The following is a 24735-nucleotide window of genomic DNA, read 5'->3' as shown; positions in this document are numbered from 1 at the left end:
AATGAAGGGTTACAAATGAGCAGGGGATTCCATATTATCAAAAGGGATGAAGAGTTCACATTTGGTTGGAAACTGTGGGGATGGAGAACAACAAATTATAAAGCAGACACTGAGAGCCTTAGAGAGACCCTAAATTAGTCCAGATTATTGTCTTGTTGTATTAAAAAAGAATAGTCCAAATGTGGACATGAATAGAGAATTGGAGATTTGTGCCCCGTCCCTTCCCCCCTCTCCCGCCTTCCCCCTAATCCTAACCCAAGCCAGCTGGGCTGGTCTTTCATAGGGTAAGGGTGAAGCTCTGGGCAGGCCCTGATTACAGATGCAAATGAGATAGGATTTGCAGTGATGCAACAGTGCATGTGTCAATCCAGGAAGGTGCCTTGCATCTGCAGGATGATAAAAAAAATAAAGGTTTACCTGCATTAAGCCCTCTGCCACATTGAATCAGCATGGAGGATGATGGCATTTGGACAGCACACACGGCTTGGGTGTTGGCAGCTGTTAGCTCCTTCCTGATTGCCTGCCTCACCCACGTCAGAAGCATAAGGAAAGCTTGCATGCAGCAACAGACAGCAAGGTTCCCTTGTTTTGTGAATGGAACATTGGTCATACATGAATTCCATTTATTTCCCAGAGGCAATCGAAACGATCCTGAGACTGAAAGCTGCGCAGAGCACAAATACCAATATTTTTCATTTTCATTCTCCCACTACTGTATGTATGGGCTTGCATATTAATGTATAATCAATAGGGTTTCATGAATTATATTGAATACCAAATAACACTAGAGTAAGAGTAACTTGGACTTGGTTTTCAATGTGCAACTTGCACTTAGTAGAGCTATGTAGTCGTAGTGGTAAGCTGTCCATAGCCTGCCTCCTCTCTCTGACTGGTTACCTTGAGAAGGCAATCAGGCACTCATTGCTCTGTGCAGGTTTTACTTCCTCCTCAAAGACCATTTCTACCTAACCCATGTAGAGCTCTATGAGAATCAGAGAGAGCTTAGATGTGGTAACCAACTTTAGGATGACATCAAGCACTTTCCTCCATCTTCAAGATGCACAAATATCTGAAGACACGTGTAGCAGGTTATAGCTGACACAAGGAGGCTGCCCTTGTCCATACCATCAGCTCTGTCCTTCTTCAGAGCGTCCTGACAGATAAAAATCTAGGTAGCCCTTGTCCATTCATCTCTGTGGTACCAGAAGTGCTTCCTATCCATATCCATCTAGAGTGAATTCTGTACTGAACGTGCTTTTCTCCTCAGGAGTAAAACAGGAAGAAGAAAGATGAATGAGCAAAAGAGCATTGATCTAAGGGAACTTAGGATTCAAATACATAGCCTTGAAATTAAAGGTGCAATAAATACAGACCTTTAGCAAATTACTTATGATGTAATAAAGCAGAATTATGGAGGTGGCAATAAAAACAGGCAATACAATGTGTATTTAAGGAGCAGCTATCAGCGAAGGAATAGATCAAATTGCCATCTTGTTTCTGTTGATCGTTTCTGGGATGGTTATTATTCCACAGGAATGTAACACAGAAATCAGTACTACTTGAAGCTTTCCATTTCCTGATTGACAGCTAATGGTTTTTCTCTTCCTTCTTTCCTTCAGTGACTTAGTAATTTGTCACAATGAGCATAAAACAGCTAGTTAAGGAAATGAACTGCGCTTTCTAGGGTATGGGCAATAATATTCTGCCCTGTTATATTCAGAACACAATAGAAAAATGTAACAAACGAAAGCACCAAATAAGTTATGAAGTACAGCTATGGCTGATTTTTTAAAAAATCAAGTCAGGTAACTACACATTGTTACCTGAGATACTGAATAAAATAATATTTTTAAATAAAAAAGAAATACAGTAATTAGGCACTAAATATTAAAATTTGCTTCAGACCAACAAGTTATTATATCAGTTACCTGTACCTGCCATGGCTTAAAACAATAGAAGATGAGAATTTCAAAATCAAGGAGCTGATGTGCAAGGCAGGCTCCTGCCTCTTCCTCCTTCTAGAGACTCCATCCCTTCCTCGGCTTCTCCCGCTCCTTCAATGCAATCATCCTGCTGAGTCACCCAGCATCACAGCTTTGCAGATCCCTTTTGTAACAATGACTCCCCTATGTCCGTGTCCAGACTTGACCTCACACAGATCTGTGTGTCAGATTCCTAGATGACACCTCCACTTGGGTTTCCAACATTCATCACAAACTATGTCCAAATCAAATACATTCTATTCTGTTTGTTCATCTTGGTCAAAGTCACTGTTAGGCTCAAATATCATATTTACATATTTTTCTCTCACTTACGATTCATCAGAAAATTCTGCTGGCTCTAGTCTCATATTTTACCTAGAATTTATTCTTTCCCTGGCTCAACACCACCAATCTATTCACCATCATCTGTGATCTGGTGAAACAGTCTCTAACTGGAGCTGTCTTTTATTGCAAGAACCACCAGGGGAAATCTTATTTTAATTGCCCATTCCGCATCTTCCCTTCTATCCACTCTTTTTTTCTTTTTTTTTTTTTTAAGATTTGTTTATTTTTATTGGAAAGTCAGATATACAGAGAGGAGGAGAGACAGAGAGGAAGATCTTCCATCCAATGATTCACTCCTCAAGTGACAGCAACTGCTGGTGCTGTGCTGATCTGAAGCCAGGAGCCAGGAACTTCCTTCCGGGTCTCCCACGCAGGTGCAGGGTCCCAATGCTCTGGGCCATCCTCAACTGTATTCCCAGACCACAAGCAGGGAGCTGGATGGGAAGTAGGCCCATTGGGACTAGAATCGGCACCCATATGAGATCCCGGCGCGTGCAAGGTGAGGACTTTAATCACTACGCTATCGCGCTCACGCCGGGCCCTCCTTCTATCCACTCTTAACATAGAAGTCAGTGTTATTGCTTTAAAAAATAACGTATCATTCATCCGCTGGCTGAAAGACCACCACTGGCTTCCTGTCTAGACCGGAGTACACTCACAATTTAGTAAAAAGCCTCAAGGCTGCCTGCGATCTGCTTCAGTGTACTCCTGGCATTTCTCTGAGCTCATTTCTAGCAGTCCAAGTCCACTTCACCCAACCTAACCATTTCTCACTGTTCCTCAAAAATAGCAGTAGACAGGGGCTGGAGCTGAGGATTAGCACATAAACCCATCTCCTGTGGTGTCAACATCAAACATGAATACAGGTTCATGTCCTGGATGCTCCATTTCTGATACAGCACCTTGCTAATGATTCTGGGAAAGTGATGGAACATGGCCCAAGTGCTTGGGCCCCTGCACTCACATAGGAGATCCAGAAGAAGCTCCTGACTCCTTGTTTTGGATCTTTTCAGCTCCAGCCATTATGTGACCATTTGGGAATTTAACCAGTGCTGAAAGATCGCTCTCTCTTTCTCTCTGTAACTGACTTTCAAATAGAAATAAATAAATATTTTAAATGGCAATGATTTTAGGCAGTCACTACACTACAACACTCTGTTCCCTTGGGAAGTCATGGTCCATCCCTAATATCTTCACTTCCCTTAACTTTTAAATCAAAGTTATCCAAATGGGGCAAGCTTTTCCCTATCCTCTCACCCTGACATAACCATAACCGTCAACCTTTGTGTGATTTTTTTCCCCCTTTATAGCATAAAGCTACTTGCTAGAGTTTGAATAATATAGCTGTCTCCAACAAAACTTGTGTTTAAATTTGACTCCTGTGGCAGTGGTGCCAGGCAGTGGCATCTATGGAAGGTGGACTGTTCACAGGGGCTCTGCATCAGGAGTGGGTGAAGTTTCTTGCTACTGCTGCACTGGACAAGTTACTGTGGAGCAGGTTGTTGTAACATTTCCCCTCACTCACTTGCTGTTCATCTGTTTTTTTTTTTCTTCCAAGCTTGAATGTAACACAAGACACCCCTAAGCTGAGGTTACCTAATCAGTAATTTCCTCAGCCTCAATATCTGGGATCTAAAATAAACATCTTTTCTTTACAAATTCCCTAGTCTCAGCTAGTTCATTACCACCACTGAAAGTGGCTCGAGGAAGCTTTGAAAACTTGTTTTCTCTCTAATACCCCTTGACGCGTTCTCAGTTTCTAATGTGGTATCTTGATACCTGGCAAGGGGTAGTAGAATGAATATTTTATAACAAATGAGAAATGAGGTTGTGAATCACTAAATGAAGAAATAAAAAGTGACTCAAGAAAATCAAGGGCATAACTTTTGTAACCACGAGTTTAAGTAAAAAACCAAAACAGCCTGCGTAAATGCTGAGTGATAGTCAAGGCTGTTTCTGATGTTGCTGCTAGAATTTTTTCACCTTAACAAGAGAAGTATATGTCTTTTACAGCAGTGTGATTAACTATCACTGTTTGTTTGTTATTCGTTCATCATTAAATGAGATGGCTTCCACAGCATAATTCAAGTGTTGTTTCTGGTAAACACATTTTGAGAGGAATTGGATAATTTTCATACTTTTTTGTTAATTCACCAGCATAAGCCCCACCTAGAAGAAATTGAGATGTAAATAAGAGACAACAACACCAGGATCTTCAAAACGTTCATGGAGCTGCATGATATTTAAAAATTATACAAAGATTTCAATTTCCTTAGTAAATAAAATTATCCATTTAATTTTGTTTTCCATGGACTTTTTGAAGCAGCTCGACAGAATTGTCTCCCCCTCTTTGAGACACATGCACAGTCCCAAGTGCCTGGCAGGCTTGTTCTGAGTTAGGTGTTCTCCCATTTCTGCAAAAAAAGTATTAGGAAAGCAGGTTACAAAGCAGGCTCTCAAGTACTCTTGGGACCTATAAAGTCTTAACCAGAGAAACCCGGGGTCAGGCCAAATCCTTTTTATATAGACTGTGGAATCTCATCTCACAATGTTATAATTCTATCCATATCACATTGCCTTGGAGTTACATTAAATAAAACTGTAAGAATACAGAATTTATTCTTCACCTCTAAGAGCTACTCTGCTTAAAGTGATCATGTTGCTGACCCACAGTAGAATGTACAATTACGAACAACTCCAGTAAGTCTAGATGGAATTATGTGGCTTAAGCACAATATCTTATTGGCCCACCCCTCAACTCCCCCACCATCCTCCACGGAAGATAATCTGCTCTGAATATAGTGTGTGTTCACCTGTGGCTTCTACCTGTGCTGCATGGTCACAAACCATTCAGGCTTATGTCCTATATTGACCTTGCCGATACATAAATCTATCCAATAGAGACAGAAGCAGTGTCATGCTAATAAGACATTTTCCTAACCTGAGATTTCAAGTAAATTCGTCTTTGCTTGTCTTAAATTCCTATGTCATAAAGTCATATTCAACGTCAAGATCTCTGACTAAACGGTTAGGGCTACCAAATAGGAAGGCTGGATGGCTTCAAGCACCGACATTTATTTTCTTTGTTGGCTTTGTTATGGAGTCCAAAGCCAACGTGTCTGCACATTTGGTTTATCCCGTGACCTTTTCCTTACCCGACATAAGTCACATTCTAATTGTGTCTGTGGTTCCCTAGCCTCTGTTGTCCATGCCTCCGTACCAAATCTCTACATGCCCAAACCTGCTGCTGTAAAGATGGATGAAAGCACAACATAACCACCTTCTTTACACCTAAATACCTTTTAAATGTCTAATTTCTACTTGCATGACTAGGTACCAGGAGCTGGGGCTTTGCCATATGAATTTGGGATGTATACAATGTAGCCCATAACATGATGGACAGAACAATCGCTTGGAATTTCAAAACTATGCTAGCATGAGCACTTTTTGTGTTTTATATTCTATGCTGGTAGACTATGTGTGAACCTTTCATTCAACCAAAGGAACACAAAGAATAAAGAACTGAAACCTTTAGCATTTGTTTTCTTTCACCCAAATCAAGAACCTATAAAGGTTCTCAAAAATGAAGACCAAGTAAACACATTTGTTAAGTAAAAAAAGGATTCATTTTCAGAGCTTATCTCAATTTTTATATTTACAGGAAATGTAATTTTATCTTTTAACTTCAAATGGCATAAAGATCCCCATAGGAAACCAAGCAGTCACTGGAAAAAATCCTCTACTTTTATCTTTTATTTGGATAATGCAACCAAAGCATTCCTTGTGTTGACATCAGTCCACAGACAGAGTTAAGCACCCCTGATGCCGTGTTGACCTTGAATCAATCTTGTGTTCTGATAGAAAAACAGGGGAGTTTGTCCCAGTCATGTCCTGTCTAAGGAATGGTGTGTGATCTCTATGTCCTTAATTTGGTCCACATCATCATGAAAAATCTCCCAAACGGTTTACAGTATTTCTCTCAATTCAGAACCATAGGAAATGACATCATTTATAACATTTTTGGTGAAGAAACCAAAGAAAATTGTCTTCAAAAATGACGAAACAGAGTTCGCCCACATGCTACTACACACGTAATAAAAACACAGCTACTGAAAGTCAAGCACGAAAAGTACCTTGGAAAGCAGAATGTAATTACTCAAGCACTTAGGTCATTGTTACCCACTTGGGATTCTGATTGAGTTTGCCTTCTCATCTTCAGCCATGGTCAGGCCTGGCTTTTGCATCTGTTTGGAGAATTTACCAATGGATTAAAGATCTCCCTCATCTCTCTCTCTCTTTGCTTCTCAATAAATAAATAAATAAATAACTTAATAAAAGATAGAGAGGGTAGAATCATTTAGGTCTTGGTTTGCGTCTCTTTATTGTGATCTACTTTGAATACACATCTCATCTTTGTGTGAACTGAGGAGAAAGGAGGAGGAGAAAGCAGAAGTGGCTTTTCCTTAAAATGGCTATTCCTGTGTGAAGTATTGGTCTGGTCCTATTCCTCACTTTTCACATGTTTTCATCAGATCTCACATTCTATATACTTCTTAATCCATAAATGTATTTCACAGCACTGTACATTGTTTTGTTTTTTTAACAGCAGCTCTCTCCAGGAGAAAGGAGAACATTTGGGAATGTTGAGGTAATCACATCATTTATAATATTTTTGGTGAAGAAACCAAAGAAAATTGTCTTTAAAAATGATGAAACAGAGTTCGCCCACATGCTGCTACACACGTAATAAAAACACAGCTACTGAAAGTCAGACACATTCAGTAAAATATAGCTATACCCCGGGCCCGGCGCGGTGGCGCAAGTGGTTAAAGGTCCTCGCCTAGCACGCCCGGGATCCCATATGGGCGCCGGTTCTAATCCCGGCAGCCCCGCTTCCCTTCCAGCTCCCTGCCTGTGGCCTGGGAAAGCAGTCGAGGACAGCCCAAGGCTTTGGGAACCTGCACCCACGTGGGAGACCCTGAAGAGGCTCCTGGCTTCGGATCGGCATAGTATCTGCCCGTTGCGCTCACTTGGGGAGTGAATCATCGGACGGAAGATCTTCCTCTCTGTCTCTCCTCTCTGTATATCCGCCTTTCCAATAAATAAATAATAAAAATAAATCTTTAAAAAAAAAAATATATAGCTATACCCCAAAAGAACAAGGTTGAGGTGAGCAGGCAGTACTGCAGCTGGTACAAAGCCAGGCACACGTCTTCATCCCTGAAGGGCAATAATGCCAGCTTCATTCTGGGGAGTAGCTGCTGGTTTACATCTCTTTGTCTGTATTATACATTTTGCTTTATAAATAATGTCTCCAAGGAAAGTATGTTGGCATTAGTAGCCCACATTTATAGGTGAATATCAGGAGAAATAACTTAATGAGAGTATAAAAACATACACATTTTGTGGAGAGCCAGGCATCTATGGTTGTCATAATCTCCCTGTCCACTTTTTTTTTTAATTATTTGATTATTCATTTCCACAGGCTCTGGTATTTCCCTTCCCCCCCCCACCCAAATCCCCTGCCCCACTGTTGTTTTCTCGCATATTGTAACAGTAGTACAGTCCTCCTTAAACAGTCCCAAGTCAGTCATTCTGCTATTTAAGTGTATCCAGGTGTGGACAATGGTAGACAGTCCAGCATCCTATTGTCAAGATATATTTAACAGTTTCATTGGGAGTCCATCTTTGATTTGAAAGTAGAGATACATACTGTATTGTGTTTTCACATCTGCATATAATGGTCCTTATTATGTATTTACTAGATATCCCCATAAATGAAAAGCCATAAAGCAAAACAAACAACAGGAGGAAAATAGAAAACTTACAACAACATGAAGTTAAATAACATGCCACTGAATGGCCAATATGTTGCTTAAGAAATGAAAAAGATTATCAAAAGCCTTGAAGCAAACAATGCTACTGTGTGACCTATAAGTCAGTGAAGAAATTAATAAGAAAAAATTTTGAAGAAATGAAAATAACAAAAATGTCAAAACCCCTGAGATGAAGTTTACCTTATATCAGAGAAAACATTTAATGTTTGTCCTTTTGGGACTTATTTCATTGAACAAAATGGTCTCTAGTTTGGACCATCTAGTTACAAGTGGTATAATTTCATTCTTTTTAATGGCTGAATAGTAAGTACTCCATGGAGTAGATGTACCACAGTTTCTTTAACCACTCCTCTTTGGACCGGCATCTGAATTTTTTCCATGTCTTTGCTATCGTAGATTGTGCTTTTGTATATATGGGATTACAGATCCCTTTCTCATATGCAGACTTCATTTCCTTTGGATATATTCCCAGAAGCAGGATAGCTTGGTATGTGGCAGATCAATTTTCAGTTTTCTTAGCACTCTCCATACTGAATTCCATAGTCATTGTACTAACCTATTCTCCAACCAATAATGAAGGAGTGTACTTTTCTCCCCACATCCATGCCAGCAGATGTTATTAGTAGAGTTCAGAATGGATGCCATTCTCATGGGAGTTCGGTGGAAATGCACTGTGGTTTTCATTTGTATTCCCCTGACAGCTAGGGAATCTGAGATTTTATCATTTGTGTATCATCCATATGAACTTATTCTTTTGAAAAGAAACCCATTTCTTCATAGGGTTATTTGTTTTGTTGTTCTTGAGGTTCTAAAGTTATTCCTAAGTCCTGAGTAGTTGTCCCCTATAGGTTGTGTTGTATGCAAATGTTTTCTCCCATTCTATTGGCTACTTCTTCACTTTATTGATAATTTCCTTTGCTGTACAGAAGCTTTTTACTTTGATGAAGTCCCAATTTTTTAATTTGGCTTTCACTAGCTATGTTTTTAGTGACTTTTCTAAGATATCTTTTTAAATTCCTGTATCTTGGAGAGAGCTTCCTATATTTGCCTCTAACGGTTGGGTGGTTTCTGGGTGCAGATTTAGGCTGTTGATCCAGTTAGAGCTGGTGTTTATATAAGGTGACAGGTGGGAGGTCTTGCTTCCTACCTACTTGGGCTGCTATCACAGATTGTCAGTTTTGTTATCAAAGATTAGTTGGCTGTACGTACGTGGGCTCCATTCTGTTCCATTGATCTTCTTTCTTTATGTACCAGTCCCAGACTGTTTTAATGAATACTGCTCTGCAGTCTGTCTTGATGTCTGGAATTATGATTCCTCCAACTTAGTTTTTATTTTTTACTTATAAGAAACAGGAAACAATCTCTCTTTCTCTGTATTGTTACCAAAGTTAAGAATGAAAAGCTGCAGTGCAGTGCAATGGCCTAGCGGCTAAAGTCTTCACTTTGAATGCGCCAGGATCCCATATGGGTGCTGGTTCTAATCCCAGCAGCCTCCACTTCCCATCCAACTCCCTGCTTGTGGCCTAAGAAAGCAGTTGAGGATGGCCCAAAATCATGGAACCCTGAACCCACATGGGAGACCTAGAGGAAGTTCCTGGCTCCTGGCTTTGAATCTGCTCAGCACTGGCCATTGCGTTTGCTTGGAGAGTGAATCATGGGACAGAAGATCTTTCTCTCTGTCTCTCCTCCTCTCCGTATATCTGACTTTCCAATAAAAATAAAATATATCTGACTTTGCATAAAAATAATAAAATAAAATGTGTCTTAAAAACATAAAAAAGAATGAGAAGCTGCTATTTGAGATGTCCACACCCCATATCAGAATTTCTTACGTGAATCCTCCCTACTCCACTTCCATTTTTTAATATCAAATTTACTTACTTGAGAGAAAGAGAGTGAATGAGAAAGTGGGAGACAAAAAAAAAACCCTTTGATTTTCTGGTTTATTTTTCAGGTTGAAGAGTCAGAAACTCCATGCAGATCTCTAGTTTGATAACTCAGTCCACTTGCCACTGTCTCACCAAGCATGTTATCCAAAGGCTCAATCAGAAATGGGAGAGCTGGGACTCACACTGGGATTCTAATATGGACACCAGTGTTTTCAGCAGCAAAGTAGATGCTGTCTACTTCTTCCTCCACATCTGATCCTTCTTCCTGATAACACACTCTGACTAGCAACCAATGATGGCTCAAGTACTTAGGATTATGCTATCCACCTGGGATGCCAGATGGCATCCATGCTCTTACTTTGGCTTGCTGTAATAGGCATTTAAGGAGAGAACCAGCAGAAGAAGCATTCTCTCTCTCTCTCTCCATACTTCTCTTTCATGTTGTTTTCTTTCTGATAAGCAAATTTTTAAAAACAAAATCTTCCTGTGAGAGCATCAAGTGTAACAAGTTCATAAATCCAGAGCTTCTGTTCTTGATTCAGTTGTCAGTTCCTTCTTGCCAACCTGCTTTTATTCAGATTGATGGTGATCATATCCAAGGCAATTTTTAAAAAAGCTGTATCCTGAGTGTGTTAAGATGCTTACTCTCTGTAATGATAGTAACTGGTGCAATGACGATTTGGGGAACGGGACCATTGTCATCGGCTGGAAATCTGCAGCTCATTAGATGGACCCATTAAAGGTGACATGCAAGGCCTACACCCCTAATCGGCAGGAAGTAACTACAGAACATGCAACAATAACCACTCCCCTTTCTAGGTTCATAACAAGCCAGATTCCTTGTGAGGCATGTCGTGGGGGGAGTCTCTTTCTTCCCTCAGATGAAACCTGAAAGTAGAAACATCTCTCTCTCTCCAAACTTTCACAATTCTGCCCACTCTATCCCTCAGTATGACCAACGTGTATCTGTGGTTTTTGTTACCAGAAGAGCACGTTGGGTTCTTTCCTCAGCTTAGTATAGAAATAAATATCCAGGAACCTGTTGCAGACATAAAAGTTTATTTGCGAAGAGACCAGAATGGCAGGGAAGGGGAAGCACCTCCTGAGAGAAGGCCAGGAAGCAGGGTTCCTCTTGAGAGGGAGGGGAGAGACACCAAAGGTTTGTGGAAGGGTCTTGGGATTTAAAGCATTTCCTGATCCTTCTTGTTGGGCGGGAACCTACAGATAAACTGTTCCCCTTGGTGATCTTTTAATCAATTAGGAAATGGGTGGGCCATGTTTGTGCCACCCACCAGAAGGTGTGGCCAAGACTTCAGCAGGCCTGGATGGTCTCAGTTTTCATGTTTTAAATACACTTTACACGAAAAAGAAAATTTCTTTAAAAGGGGGAAAAAGAGTCCTTATATATTGCTCCATTCAAATTAGTTCTTCTGAGCAGTAAGCAAAAGAAATAACATATTTTGCATGTTTTATATGCATTAGAAGCTTTAGGTGGCCAACATCGTGGCATAATGGATTAGGCTGCTGCCTGTACACTTTACGGCTGCCTGTTCAGCCCAGGCTGCTCTAGGTCTGATCAAGCTCCTGCTAATGTGCTTGAGAAAGCAGTAGAAACTTCTGCAGGTCTCTGGACCCTAACCATGAGGAAGACAGAAATGAAGCTCCTGCCTCCTGGTGTTTATCCTGTCTAGCCCTGGATGTTGAGACCATTTGAAGAGTAGCCTAACAGAAGTTTTTTTTTCTCTGTGTATCTCCCTCTCTCTCTGTAACGCTGCGTTTCAAACAAATAAATTGATCTTTTTAAAGAGATGTTTTGAAGTATTATTTTAGTCCCTGATAAAAATTCCATGGTCTCTATCACCTTTAGACACACTTAAATCGTGACTGTCTCTTGTTGAAATCTGACTTCCTCTGAAATAAAGAAAGATGGAGAAACACAGGGGACAAAAACAAAAACAAAGAAAAGTTTCTGCTTGATGACTTTCCTTGTGTGTCTAGAAGCCAGACCAGCAAGAACCTGCTAACAGTCACTGAGGAAACACCCCATGTGGGCCAACTTGGCTGTGGCGGTAAACTGCTTGTGATCAAGTGTGCATTGTGTGAGCTTTATTACGTCACTTTTTCATGTCCAGTATCCACTAACAGTGCTGACAGAAACTAAAAATCCACCTCTAAAACCTCCAGTTATCATCCCCCCAAGAAAAACTCAAATGATGAGTAGATTTTTTTTCCCTAACACCTATGACCAAATAAATGCCTTCTGTGGCTTCTTAGATAAAGGTTAGCATAAAATCCTAAAGCTCTACATAAAATCATCATACAGGTGTCAGCGAAAGTCCCACAGAAAACAAAACAGGATTGACACATCAAAGACTTTCATGTTATCAACTAGAAAAAGCCGAAAACACTTTCAAACGGGGCCAGTTTAAGTCAGATTAATCTGTCCGAATTTTCACACCTAGATTTTGTAGCTAACCAAGTTTACAAAAAGAAAAACTGTCAGATTACCAAGAAAATTACACATATGTTTGTTTGCTATTCACTTCTTTCAAAGTGAGATCAGGGTAATTTCTTTGAATTAGAGCTCATTGATTGCAATTCTTTCTAAAAAATAATATGTACATATGCACACATACATATAAGTGCTATTTATGCATGTTTCTTATTTGTGGGTTTCATTTCAGATTTCTCATTCTCTCTATTTTTTTTAAATTTCTTTGTGTAGAAAGAGAGCTTAAAACCCTTATAATATATTGTAGCATGGACAAGCTTAGGAAAAAAAAATTACAACTGATGTATGATAAGGCATGGTTCAATTATAAAGCACATAAACAGTAAACTGCTAGTTATTAAGTATTTGTTACTATATCGGTGTCACTTAATATGGGCTTCCAAAGGAAATGTGAAATATTGGCTAGTAAAGGAGTAAGTTAAGTGGAGATCTGTCAAGACAACTTCGACCTGTGCCCTACGCCTGTTGGCATTCTCAGGCAGGCCTTGAAAAACACCAACATCTGAAGCAAAGTCACAGCTAAATTCTCTGACATGCCTTTAGCCCTTGATATTTCATATAACAGTTTGTAGCATGCTCCTCGAGTTTCAACTGGTAGAGTGCTTATGTATTTCTCAGTGGAGGAACATGTTTCTTCAAGGATGCAATGCACCTTTGCTTTTAGGTAGAAACAATCTTCGGGGTGTGGGGAAGAATGGGAGGAGCAAAAGAAAGAAGAAAGGAACAGTGTGGCTGAGGCAGGGGATAAAACAGCTCTTTGAATTTTCCTGTGTGCTTTGCGAAATGATAGAATACACACCCACCCCAAACTTCTGAGCCAGTTTGATCCCTCTCCGCCATCTGCATGACCCGTTTAACGTAGAATGTCCATTTCTAATTTTTTTTCTTATAAAAGGAGATCTTCATTAAAAAAAAATAATGATGTTGTTAGGATATAGTTCAAATTATGTTTAGATGAAGTACAGTGGGATCCTTGTCAAAACCATGAAAATCACTCCCCATGGTATGATCTGATATATACTCATGATATCAAACATTTGGAATACATTTCCATCTGGTATGGATTATATACTCCAGCACTGGGCTTAAAATCTTTGCCTTTCTGTGCAGATAGCCTATTTATCTTCATATGACACCTGCTGATAAACTGAACTTATAATAGTGGGCTTGGGGTCTGCCCTATTCCTTCCTTTACCATTTTGGGTCTTTCATTCGTATTCTTTATGTTCATTTTTGAAAAAAAAAATTAATTCTCCGGTCATCTGACTAATGCTTCTCATGAATCTCTTTTGCTTCTGCAGGAGGGATTTTTGAAACTGTGGAAAATGAACCTGTTAATGTTGAAGAATTAGCTTTCAAGTTCGCAGTCACCAGCATTAACAGAAACCGGACCCTGATGCCTAACATCACATTAACCTACGACATCCAAAGAATTAACCTTTTTGATAGCTTTGAAGCCTCACGGAGAGGTAAATATTTTCCCCACTTTTAGAAGCTTCTTTAGACGATGCGTCTGTCTTTACAAGTAACCTTCTTTGCACTATATGCCCTTTCTCAAAATGGACATCTTTGTGCAAGTGGGTCACAAAACACTCTTGGTCCTCTATGTCGTTGTTCAAAGCAATCTGAACTAGTGTAATGGGTGTTTTCTAGCCCTTGCAGATTAGCTTATGCTTCAGTACCCTACACTCTATGATTAACTGGTTCAGCTGTGAATGGAAAATGTCAAGCTTGATCTGCTTTTCCTTTCTGAACCTGAGATACTACCATGAAATTGTACAATGCAGTCAAATAAAACTTTGTGGAAGGTCACATCTGTCAGGCTTGCAGAAATGGCCAGGACACATATAACTCACACCTTGAGTGTTAGTAGGTTCTACTCCTTTCGATGAAATAACTGAAATATGATGATTAAACTCACGAGAACAATATCTATGTTTGATTCTTTGTCTTCTGAACCAAAGACAAAGGCCCATAAAAAAAGGAAATCTAGTTCATGAATTTACTTCAAGTTCTCTTTGTGTAGAATTGTGCGGCTTGTCGAGACACCCCTTGACCACTTGTATCTCCTTCAGACAAGATAATATATGAAATACTTTAAATTTTGGCTAATAGTAAGGCACTAGAAGGTGGTCTGATGAAGATGTTGTGTGCAAATAAAGGATGCTCATTTCCCCAGAACAAGAGAAGTGTGCTATCTCATAAAGAAATGCCTTCCCCGTCAGGAACACATGCAGAAGTGGAATGCTGATTTCCACAGCATATTAACCTAGATAAATAATAGGATTTACTCACCCACTATATTCATATGCAAAAATTCTGTTATTTACAAGCAAAATATAACACATCTTAGGGGTGCAGAAAAGAATCTAAGAGTATCCTGCTAGTTCTCTATGACATCACTTTAGTGTAAAATGGCTTCCTTTGGTAGAGTTGGATGTATCATACACAGTATTGCTGTGTGTGAAGAGCATTGTAATTCTTACACAGCCCTTTAAGGTTTAGGCATCTCTACAAGCGTTGTCTCTCTTGCCTTCTCTGTCTCTCTCACATGCACGCACGTACACATTGTTGAAGAATAAATACTATAGAAAGTCAACTATATATAGCATTGATATGTCAAATCCCACATGAAAATTGATTCTTTGTGATCTGTAGTACTTGCCATTCTTGTAAATTAAACACCCCCAAAGCTTCTTAAAACCAGTTATTTGCTGGCAAACAAAAATCAAGCAGATTGATTTTCTGTCAAGTAATAGTAGCATCCCAGAGCTAAATATTAACAGGAATCTCAATTTTTTGCTCATGCTAGATATAACAACAGTTCACATACCCTCATTTCATTTAATGAGTGAAAAACACATCTAGAAAATAAGCTTTTAAAGAAAATAACAATGTGCACATACAGCAGTTAATGTAGAAGCATAAAATAATACATCTTTGTAGCTTATGTAATAATTCAGTTCTGAAGAGCACAGTAACAGAGTTTTTCCTATCAATGGCTGTCAACATTTGTTTTCCTTTACATGCTGCAATATAATTTCTAAAATTTTATTAAAGTCTTTCTAAATCAAGGCACATAATTTGTAGATCCATATCATTTTTGTACTTATGTTTATTTGCAGGATTGCATTGCTACAAATTCAATAGTCTTATGTATGAATTACATACTATCTAATAGAATCACTCAATTGCTTTCTTGACAGTTCTATATTCCTTTAAAATGGAATTAAAGTGTAAGTCTGAAAATATGCCTAAATTTATACTTTATACCTATAAGCATGTAATTAATAAGCACTATCCTGTATGACCACATGAGATAAAGTGTCCCAAACTTTTGGGAGATAATTTGGCTAACACATAAAATGACTTTAAAATATCCATACCCAGGGTGGGTCCTGCAGTACAGCAGGCAAAGCTACTATCTTCAGCACCAGCCTCGCATATGTGCACCAGTTCCAGTCTAGGCAGCTCCACTTCTGATTCAGCTCCCTGCGAATGCAGCTGGGGAAAGCAGTGAAGAATAGCCCAACTTGTTGGGCTCCTGCACTCATATTAGAGCCCTGAGCGAAGATGCTGACTCCTGTCTTCATCCTAGCCAAGCACTGATAGTCGCAACCATCTGGGAAAGGAACCAGTGCCTGGAAAATCTCTCTCTGCCTCTACCTCCCCCTTGCTGTAATTCAGCCTTACAAATGAATAATCGAATAAATGAATGAATCTTTCATTAGAGTTGGTAATTCAACCGTTGGATAATTAATCTATGAAAATAATCTGCTTAGCCGAAAATGTAGAAATAACAGCACATATATGAAGACAATGTATGTTTTTGGAAAATGTGTAATATGAAAAGCTGTGCAGGGATTCACAAAGTTTTACAAGAGAAGAATGCCACTTTTTCATTCCGTCTTTAAGAGATTTATTTTATTTTTACTGGAAAGGCAGATTTACAGAGAGAAGGAGAGACAAATAGAAAGATTATCTATCCACTGGGTCACTTCCCAAGTGGCAGCAATAGCCAGAACGAAGGCAACCCAGAGCTAGGAGCCAGGAGTTTCCTCTGGGTCTCCCATGTGGGTACAGGGTCCCATAGTTTAGGGCCATCCTCTACACTTTCCTAGGCTACAAGGAGGAAGATGGATGGGAACTGCAGCAGCTGGACCAGAAACCAACGTATATATAGGGTGTCAGAGTGTACAAGGCTAGGATTTATCTATTGAGCCATTGTGCTGGGCCCCTCATTTCATTTTTAATCATATCTTTTCCATGAACTTTTTGTAGTACCCTCAGACTATATTATACATGATAGCATAAAATTAGGAAAATATTACATTTATAACACTATGCAATTAATTAAATGAGTGTATGCATACCCATGAAGACACTAAAAATACACTCCTGAGGAATTTGTAATAACATGGAAAAATAGCATACTATATTGCTAAATGGAAAAAAGGTATAAAGCAGTATTTTTATGATGATTCCATCATCTTAAGGTAATATCCAGTAATATTTTAGGATTCATTATGGAATTGTTCTTTATGTATTCCAAATGTTTTAGATAGGATGTAGACTTTTTAAATCTTATGCGATGATTTGTTTAATTCATGTTGATTCTTGTTGGGCTATTGCTGAAGCAGAAAGAGACCTGACCTTGAGCTGGTGTTTCAGAGATTTGTCTCAACTCTGTGACCATGACTTCTCCTTACTCACTGTGTAATAAATGGGATGGACCAAATGTCCTTTAACAGTGCTTTAAATTATGCTTCTTTAGTATTTTGTAACAAATTCAGTGTCACCTTACACTTATTTACATGCCTTAGCAGAATTTCCTTGATTTAAAATGTGACTCCTTTCTTAATGTTCAAGACAGGAGCTAAAGAGCTTTGTTACATGGAGAGCCTTTCTTGTGATTTGTGTGAACACCGTATATTCTGCTTGACAGCCTACCATGCAAGAACAAAACTCATTCACAGGACATTCATTTGAGAAACAGCTTATTGGATAGCTCAGAGTGCCCCACCCCCCAAATGCTTCATCAAGCCAGGGATTTATTCTTCATCTGATTAAAGGTAATGAAGTGAGACTAGCAACTCATTTTTATTTGCAGGAAGTTGGCCCCATGATGTCTTGCTAATCAGGTCCACATTTACATCTCTCAGTAGCTTAGTATCTCAAGACAATTCCCAGATGAATGGGATCAATTTGCTCAACATACTGATGGGGACTATGGATTTTTTTTTCAATAGTCAAATTAAAAAAGGAATTAATGAAAGGAAAAATCAAATTCATAGCATTCTCTCTTTCTCTCCCACTCTCCCTGCCCTGCCCTCCCCCTCCGCCCCCGCTTACCCTTGAACGTCATCAGCGTGTGACCAACTGGCTCTCGGTGTGGCTGCTCTGTTTGGCCCATCCCATAGTTCTTCCGTCAGTGCCGTGCAGTCCATTTGCAATGCTCTGGAAGTTCCACACATACAGACCCGTTGGAAGCATCCCTCGGTGGACAATAAAGACTTGTTTTACATCAACCTCTATCCAGATTATGCAGCTATCAGCAGGGCAATCCTGGATTTGGTTCTTTATTACAACTGGAAAACAGTGACCGTGGTGTATGAAGACAGCACAGGTATGAATGAGACTTGCACATTACACCTGGCCATTTCCGGTCTCAGGAAAGACCACCAAAGTGTTCCAACCAGCACTAAGTTTGTCAGGGGCGTACATGAAAACGTTTTCTTATAAGAAGTTAATTGAATATTCTAAAATAATTTAGGATTGCCACATGATACTAACTCAATTTTACCTTGGTTTATTAGTACTTTCTGTTAACTGTTTCAGCATCAGATTTATACTTTTAAGGAAATATCATCTTGTTAATATATGCAGTAATGCAGCCACAGAATTAAAGATATGATCTCATTGACTCCAGTTCTAAAAGATTGTAACTTCATTTGAAAATTACCACAGAATAATTTTCTAACTTGATCAGAAGTTTTGCAAATGCCGTAGGAATTTCCAAAGTGGGTTAGCAAAGAAGGGTTTAATTGCAGGTTATACCAGGCAGTGGAGCAATTTCATGAGACAGGAACAGCGTCGAACCCTTAAGAAGGCTGCATTGTTCCACCTGCTTGTATCAGGATGCAAGAGGGAAATAACGCTGCTCCAGCCTGGCCCCTGCTGGGAACTTCCCCTGATGTTCTCCATGTGTAGTTTCTTTTCCTCTGTCTTCTGACATTTCAGAATTTTTTCAGAGTCCAAGCTCCTTTTTATTTAGCTTGACATCAAGTAGTGACTACATAATAAAGTCGAAATTCTAATTCAAAACTCCTTTCAATAGAGCCATTTGTGTCATCATTAGTTCAGACACTACCTGTCCCCAGTGCCTGAAGTCTCACGTTAGCAATGATGGAGAAGCCCTCATATCTTGTATGTGCCTCTTGCCCTGCCCCGTTCTTTCCAATTCCTCATTTCCGAATCAGCCCCTTTCCTGTTAAGATCCTCTATACAACCTCAGGATATTGAATGTTCTCATTCCCCGTGACTAGACTCAAATATTACCTCTTCTTTTTAAGCTTCTCTGAGATCAGGAGCAGCTCCAATACAACATTGTGTCACATTTGTGTGTCTATTTTAAGAAGGTATATACACATACACATACTTGCAAAACCGCACATAAAACAACGTGAAAGGTAAGTGGAGCTGGTATCCCCTCAAAATTTATTTCAACACATCAGGGTTTTTAAAATAAACTTACAGAAAATGTATGTTACGCAAAAACTATAAACAAATTTCAAAGTTTTTACATCAAATGAACCTTTAAAATTTAAATTTCCACAAACTCTCTGAAATATACTTGCTGCCATAAGGCAAAAGTCCTCTCACAGATATGGTATCTGGGAAACAAGTTATTTCACATGGAAGGGATAATACTGCCAGCCATTTGACTATTTTTTCTCCAATAACTGAAATTAGCTAGTTTTGTTTATCTACAATCATGCATTTCTTAATAAGACTAATGAAATGATCAGTGAAAGTGAGTAAGGTGAAGCATTTCCTGAAGTTTCATTACTATTTCTCCTTTCACTGCTCCTTTTCACAGTGTACAAAGCACTGGTATTCCACAGGGGGTAAGCAATGTGTCTCCTTGAGTTTGCTTCACTGTCATAACTAAGTGGCTATTACCACTGGAAAAAAACACATTAATGGATTTTCTTATACCTCATCTCAATTTTAGAATGAAGTGAAAGTGGAAGTGTTTTGGGTATGGCTGGAAGTTGAGGCTTAGTATTTCCAAATCCACTCCTCTTCCTTAAACTCAAGAAATTAGTAGCTCCCTCATCAAAGGAGGCTAAAATTTCTCTGAGCCAAACAAGGCCTTCACACCTACTGGAATTGCCACCCAGGGACATAGGCCAACTGCTGGCAACAGGAGCACTTAGAACAGAAATCCTTATCATGTGAAAAAGGTTTAGGTGAGATAAAGTTCCTAGGAAGCTAGATAAATATAATGACGGAGTACACCTTGACAAAGCAGTGGGCAACTCAGTCTGGGTCTAAACCGGAATTTTCTATGTATGGTAAACCTTCTTCCTCCCAACCTCCCCCCTGGAGTGTTATTTAGTTTTTTGTGCTGTGAGACTTCGGCCTGAAATGTTCTTTTACTGGGGAGAAAGATTTCTATGTGCCAGACCCCAGACATTCATAAAGCTGTCAGGTGAGATGTCTAACCCTCCTGTATGAGACTGCTTTTGTGTTTCCAAGACCTCTAAGTTCCTTTCCTCATTAACTGCTCTATTTGTTTTTTCCTTTCTCATGCACAGGCTACTCTCTGTCTTACTGCTTACACTAGGTGACTAGAGATGCATATAAGACTTATAAATATTATATTCAAAACAGTCCTACTGGGAAGGATAAGCCCCTGGCAGTCATAGTTTTAGAACTTCACCTGCTTGCTGTGAAGGAAGAAAATATATTATGAACTGAACTCCAGAAGCAGATTTCTTTAAAGAGCCTTAAGGAAGAATATTACATAGAACATATAGGAATGGTAAAACTTCCATAGTATATATCTTTGATAAATGCAGAATTTCATAGCTAATAAAATGTTTCATGATGTTATTCTGACTATAGTATTATCTGTCTTCTTTTTTTTAAATGGGAAAAAATATTTGCAAATTACACATGTGTCAAGAGGTCAATCATTGGACTGGATGAAGAATCCAAGGAACTCAATACTAAATAAGTAATTCAGGTTAAAATGAGCAAAATACTAAACATTTCTGAAAAGAAGATATGCAAATGGCTAACAGATACATGGGAAAAAAATGTGCAGGGCAGGCACTGTAGCATAGCCAGTTAAGCTACTGCCTAAAGCACCCTATATGCGCATCAGTTTGAGTCCTGGATGTTGCACTTCCATTCCAGCTCCCTGCTAATGAGCCTGGGAAAGCAGCAGAAGCTAGTTCAAGTGTTTGGGCTCTTGTACCCACCTCGAATATCTGGAAGAAGCTTCTGGGCTCCTGGATTTGGCCCATCCCCTGTTGTGGCAGCCATCTGGGAAGTGAAACATCAGATGGAAAATTTCTCTTTGTCCATAGCTCTCTATAAATCTGCTTTCAAATAAGTAAACAGACCCTTATTTTTTTTCCTTTTTCAAGAATGTATTTATTTGAAAGGCAGAGTAAAGTGAGAGGTTTTCCATCTTCTGTGTTTACCCTCTTTTTTTTAAGCTCTTTTAATTATCATTATCATTTTTTAAAGATTTATTTGTTTTTTATTGCAGAGTCAGATAGGAGAGGAGGAGAGACAGAGAGGAATGCCAAATCCAGCTCCAGCTGAGTTCAGAAGGGTGTGTGGATGAGGCAGAAAGAGGAACAAAATGGACCACTACAATTCAGGATCATAATGGGCAATGCAAAAAAGCTATCTGCTGTATTTATACAGAAGCAGTCCCAAGCTCTGGCACAGGTTTTTTTATGTCATGGTCAACTGGGTGCTTCCAAGGATAATTTTGCAGTTTATTTCACCTTAAAACAGGATGTTATCCATCCTTACGCTGTGGTCAGGATGTTCTCAATAGACAGTGCATATCAATCAGTAACACATTGCTACTACAATCCTCATCCTACAACTTAATCTTGAATCAGTTAAGGGAGGAAAGGCATCACAGAAGGAGGAAACTAAAGATCAAGGATTGTCAATGGGGGCAGCAGAGACAGAGGAGACAGCACGAATTGTAAAAGGGGCTTTTGCTGAGATGTTATCAGCAGCATCAACTTCCAGGCTCACATTGATGTTAAAGAACAACTCGCAGTGGCAGACAATGGCTAAATAGATTACAGAAATCTCAGTGGAGTTGTCCGGCTGTCCATGCAAAGGGAGGTGGAAACGCCTTCAGGTGGTTGTAGAGACATCCCGTTGGGCCCTGCCCTGCAGCGGGACATTCCTTGCAGCCCTGATACAATGGAGTAATACTCTTCACACCTTCATGTCTTCCACAGCCACAGCACAGACCCCAGCAGAGGAAGATCTTCCCTCGAATGATTCACTCCCCAACCGGATTCAATGGCCACAGTTGAGCCTATCCAAAGCCAAGAGCTTTTTCTGGGTCTCCCACATGGGTGTAGGAACCCAAAGCTTGGGCTGCCCTCAACTGCTTTCCCAGTCCACAACATGGAGCTGGATGGGAAGTGGGGCTGCTGGGTGTAGAACAGGTAGCCAAATGGGATTCCAGCGCATGCAAGGCAAGGGTTTTAGCCACTAGGTCAGTGCGCCTGGCCCCTATTATTATCATTTTATGATACAGTTCCATAAGCCTTGGGATTTCCCTAAAATCTGTATATGATAGTCTCCATTACACAGTTACTATACATCCCCTTAAATGAAAAGCCACAATTCAAAATCAACAACAGGAAGAAAAGAAGTTAAATAACATGCTACTATATAACTAATGTGTCACTGAAGAAATGAAAAAAAAAATCAGAAACCTTCTTGAAGAAAATGATGCTACTATATGGTCTATGAGTCACTGAAGAATTTAATGAGAAAGTGTTTTGAAGAGATGACACTAAATTTTAAAAAAATCAAAATCCGTGAGATATAGTTTCTACTTATCTTTATTGGTGAGATATGTCTTCTGTAGGCAACAAATGGATGTTTTTTTTTTTATTCCAATCTACTAATCTATAATGTTTGATTGATGAGTTTAAGCCGTTTACATTTAGGATTAATATGAATGGGTGGTAATTTGGTCCTGTCATTTTAGCAATAGGTTGTTAATTGATTTAGTCTTGTGTTGTTATTTTACTGGGATGTTTTTCACATTTGCCTTTGATTTTGGTGCGTGCTGTTCCCCTTCTCCGTCAAGAGAACATCTTTAAGTATCCATTGTAGGGCAGGTTTGGAAGAGGCATATTGTTTTGACTTAACGTTACTGTGGAAGAATCTTATTTCATTTTCAAAGACAAAGGAAAGCTTTGTGGTATATGTTAACTTGGGCCAGCAATTGTTTTGCTTTTAGAATCTGAAATATGTAGCTCCATTCTCTTCTGACCTGTAGTGTTTCCTGTGAGAGGTCTCCTGTGAATTTAATTGGCACTCCTTTATAAGCCAATTGATTTTTTTATGTGCACATTTAAAGATCTTTTCCTTATGTTTGCTTGAAAAGAGCTTGATTATCATGTGCCATGGTGAAGATCGCTTTTGGTCAACCCTATTGGGAGTTCTGTGTCCCTCCTGGGTATTTCCCAATTCCTTCACTAGATTAGGGAAATGTTCCCTTATTATTTCATTGAGTATACAGTATTATCTCTACCAACTTCACTAAAGCCAGATCATCAAAAAGGAAGAAATCAGTAAATGATATTGAGATGGTAGGATTTAGTTTAAGAATAGTTTCAACTGAAAATGTGGATTCTACCAGAAAAGCCTGGTGGGTTCTTTCCTCGGCTTAGTATAGAAATAAATATCCAGGAACCTGTTGCAGACAGAACAGTTTATTTGCACAGCGACCAGCTGAGCAGGGAAGAGAGAGGGAAGGGAAAGCGCCTCCGGAGAGAAGACCAGGAAGCAGGACACCTCTTGAAAGAGGAGAGAGACACCAAAAGTTTGAGGAAGGGTCTTGGGATTTTAAGCATTCTCTGATCCCTCTTTGTTGGGCAGGGAACCTACAGGTAACATGTTCCCCATTGGAGGTCTCTTGAGCAGTTAGGAAATGGGAGGGCAATGCTGGTGCGGCCCACCTAAAGGTGTGGCCAAGATTTCAACAGGACTGGGTGGTCTCATGGGCTTCACAGACTGCAGATTGCATTTAGACAAAGCATAGGTAAGCAAGTGATACAAAAGCCGTTGTCCTAACTGTCCTGAAATGTCAGCTTTTCCTGGATAAATAATGGCCATTTGATACAGGAAAAAAAATCAAGTCATCATTTCTAAAAATCCGCTACTAACAACTTCAAATGACCTTTCTATCCCTGCAAAATTCACCTAAGCTTAGTAGCTGGCTAAACACTTGCTAAAAATGAAAACTCAAATCAAATTTCTACAATGTCCATTAGGTTAGAGATGATTCATGTTAAAATGAATTTGCCTACAGCATTAAAACTCTAAATGAATAATCGATTTAAGCATTAAATTGGAACCCGAGAGTAAACAGGCCAGCTGAGATCCATAAACACAGACATCTTGTAACTTTGAGTGAGTTTTATACTTCTTGGGTCAGTGTTCTTATAATAATTATCAAGCCATAAAAGGGGGGGTGGGTAGTAAAACTGAAGGAAAAGAAAGGATTTAGGTGCACTCAGTGTTGGCTCCCACACCAGAATTAAGTATCTATTAAAAAGCACTTTATTGGCATTTATTTGGGGGTTTGTTAAATTGCCTGGAGCCAGCACAGATGTCGTGGGACCAAATGGCCCATCAGTGCCATTGAAGTCAATGGGAGCAGTGTGCATATCTCTAAGGACAAGATCCAATTCACTGAATACTAGCAGGCAAAACCTTGTCCTCTCGAAGTTAAAATGTAAAAAGACTCTGGAGAACTCTTAGAGTTCCGTCTCGCCTCATCGCTTCTCTCTGTCCTTCCTGAACATTCTCTACATCAGTCACCTACTTGTCTTTAATTCCCATAATCAGAGGTGACCCAAGGCAAAGAGAAATCGCTGCCCATTGTA

General features: G+C 39.5%; 1 protein-coding gene across 9 annotated transcripts in view; it reads left to right on the top strand.

The window, feature by feature from the left end:
* Nucleotides 1-24735, top strand: part of GRIK1 (glutamate ionotropic receptor kainate type subunit 1) — a 410134-nt gene that overhangs the window by 245533 nt on the left and 139866 nt on the right. For 6 of the 9 annotated variants that reach the window (XM_040980713.1, XM_040980710.1, XM_040980711.1 and 3 more), the window contains exons 2-3: nt 13867-14034; nt 17934-18191. The exons of 1 other annotated variant lie outside the window; for it this stretch is intronic. In XM_040980713.1, coding sequence (XP_040836647.1) covers nt 13867-14034; nt 17934-18191 — 426 coding nt within the window. The remainder of the gene's footprint in view (nt 1-13866; nt 14035-17933; nt 18192-24735) is intronic. 2 more of the 9 variants (XM_040980717.1, XM_040980716.1) reach the window with 1 other exon arrangement.

Source organism: Ochotona curzoniae, unplaced genomic scaffold, assembly GCF_017591425.1.
Source record: "Ochotona curzoniae isolate NIBS_2020 unplaced genomic scaffold, NIBS_Ocur_1.0 contig_3498, whole genome shotgun sequence".
Lineage (NCBI taxonomy): Eukaryota > Metazoa > Chordata > Mammalia > Lagomorpha > Ochotonidae > Ochotona > Ochotona curzoniae.
Note: the sequence above shows the minus strand (reverse complement) of the source record. Positions and strands in the feature narration are given on the sequence as shown.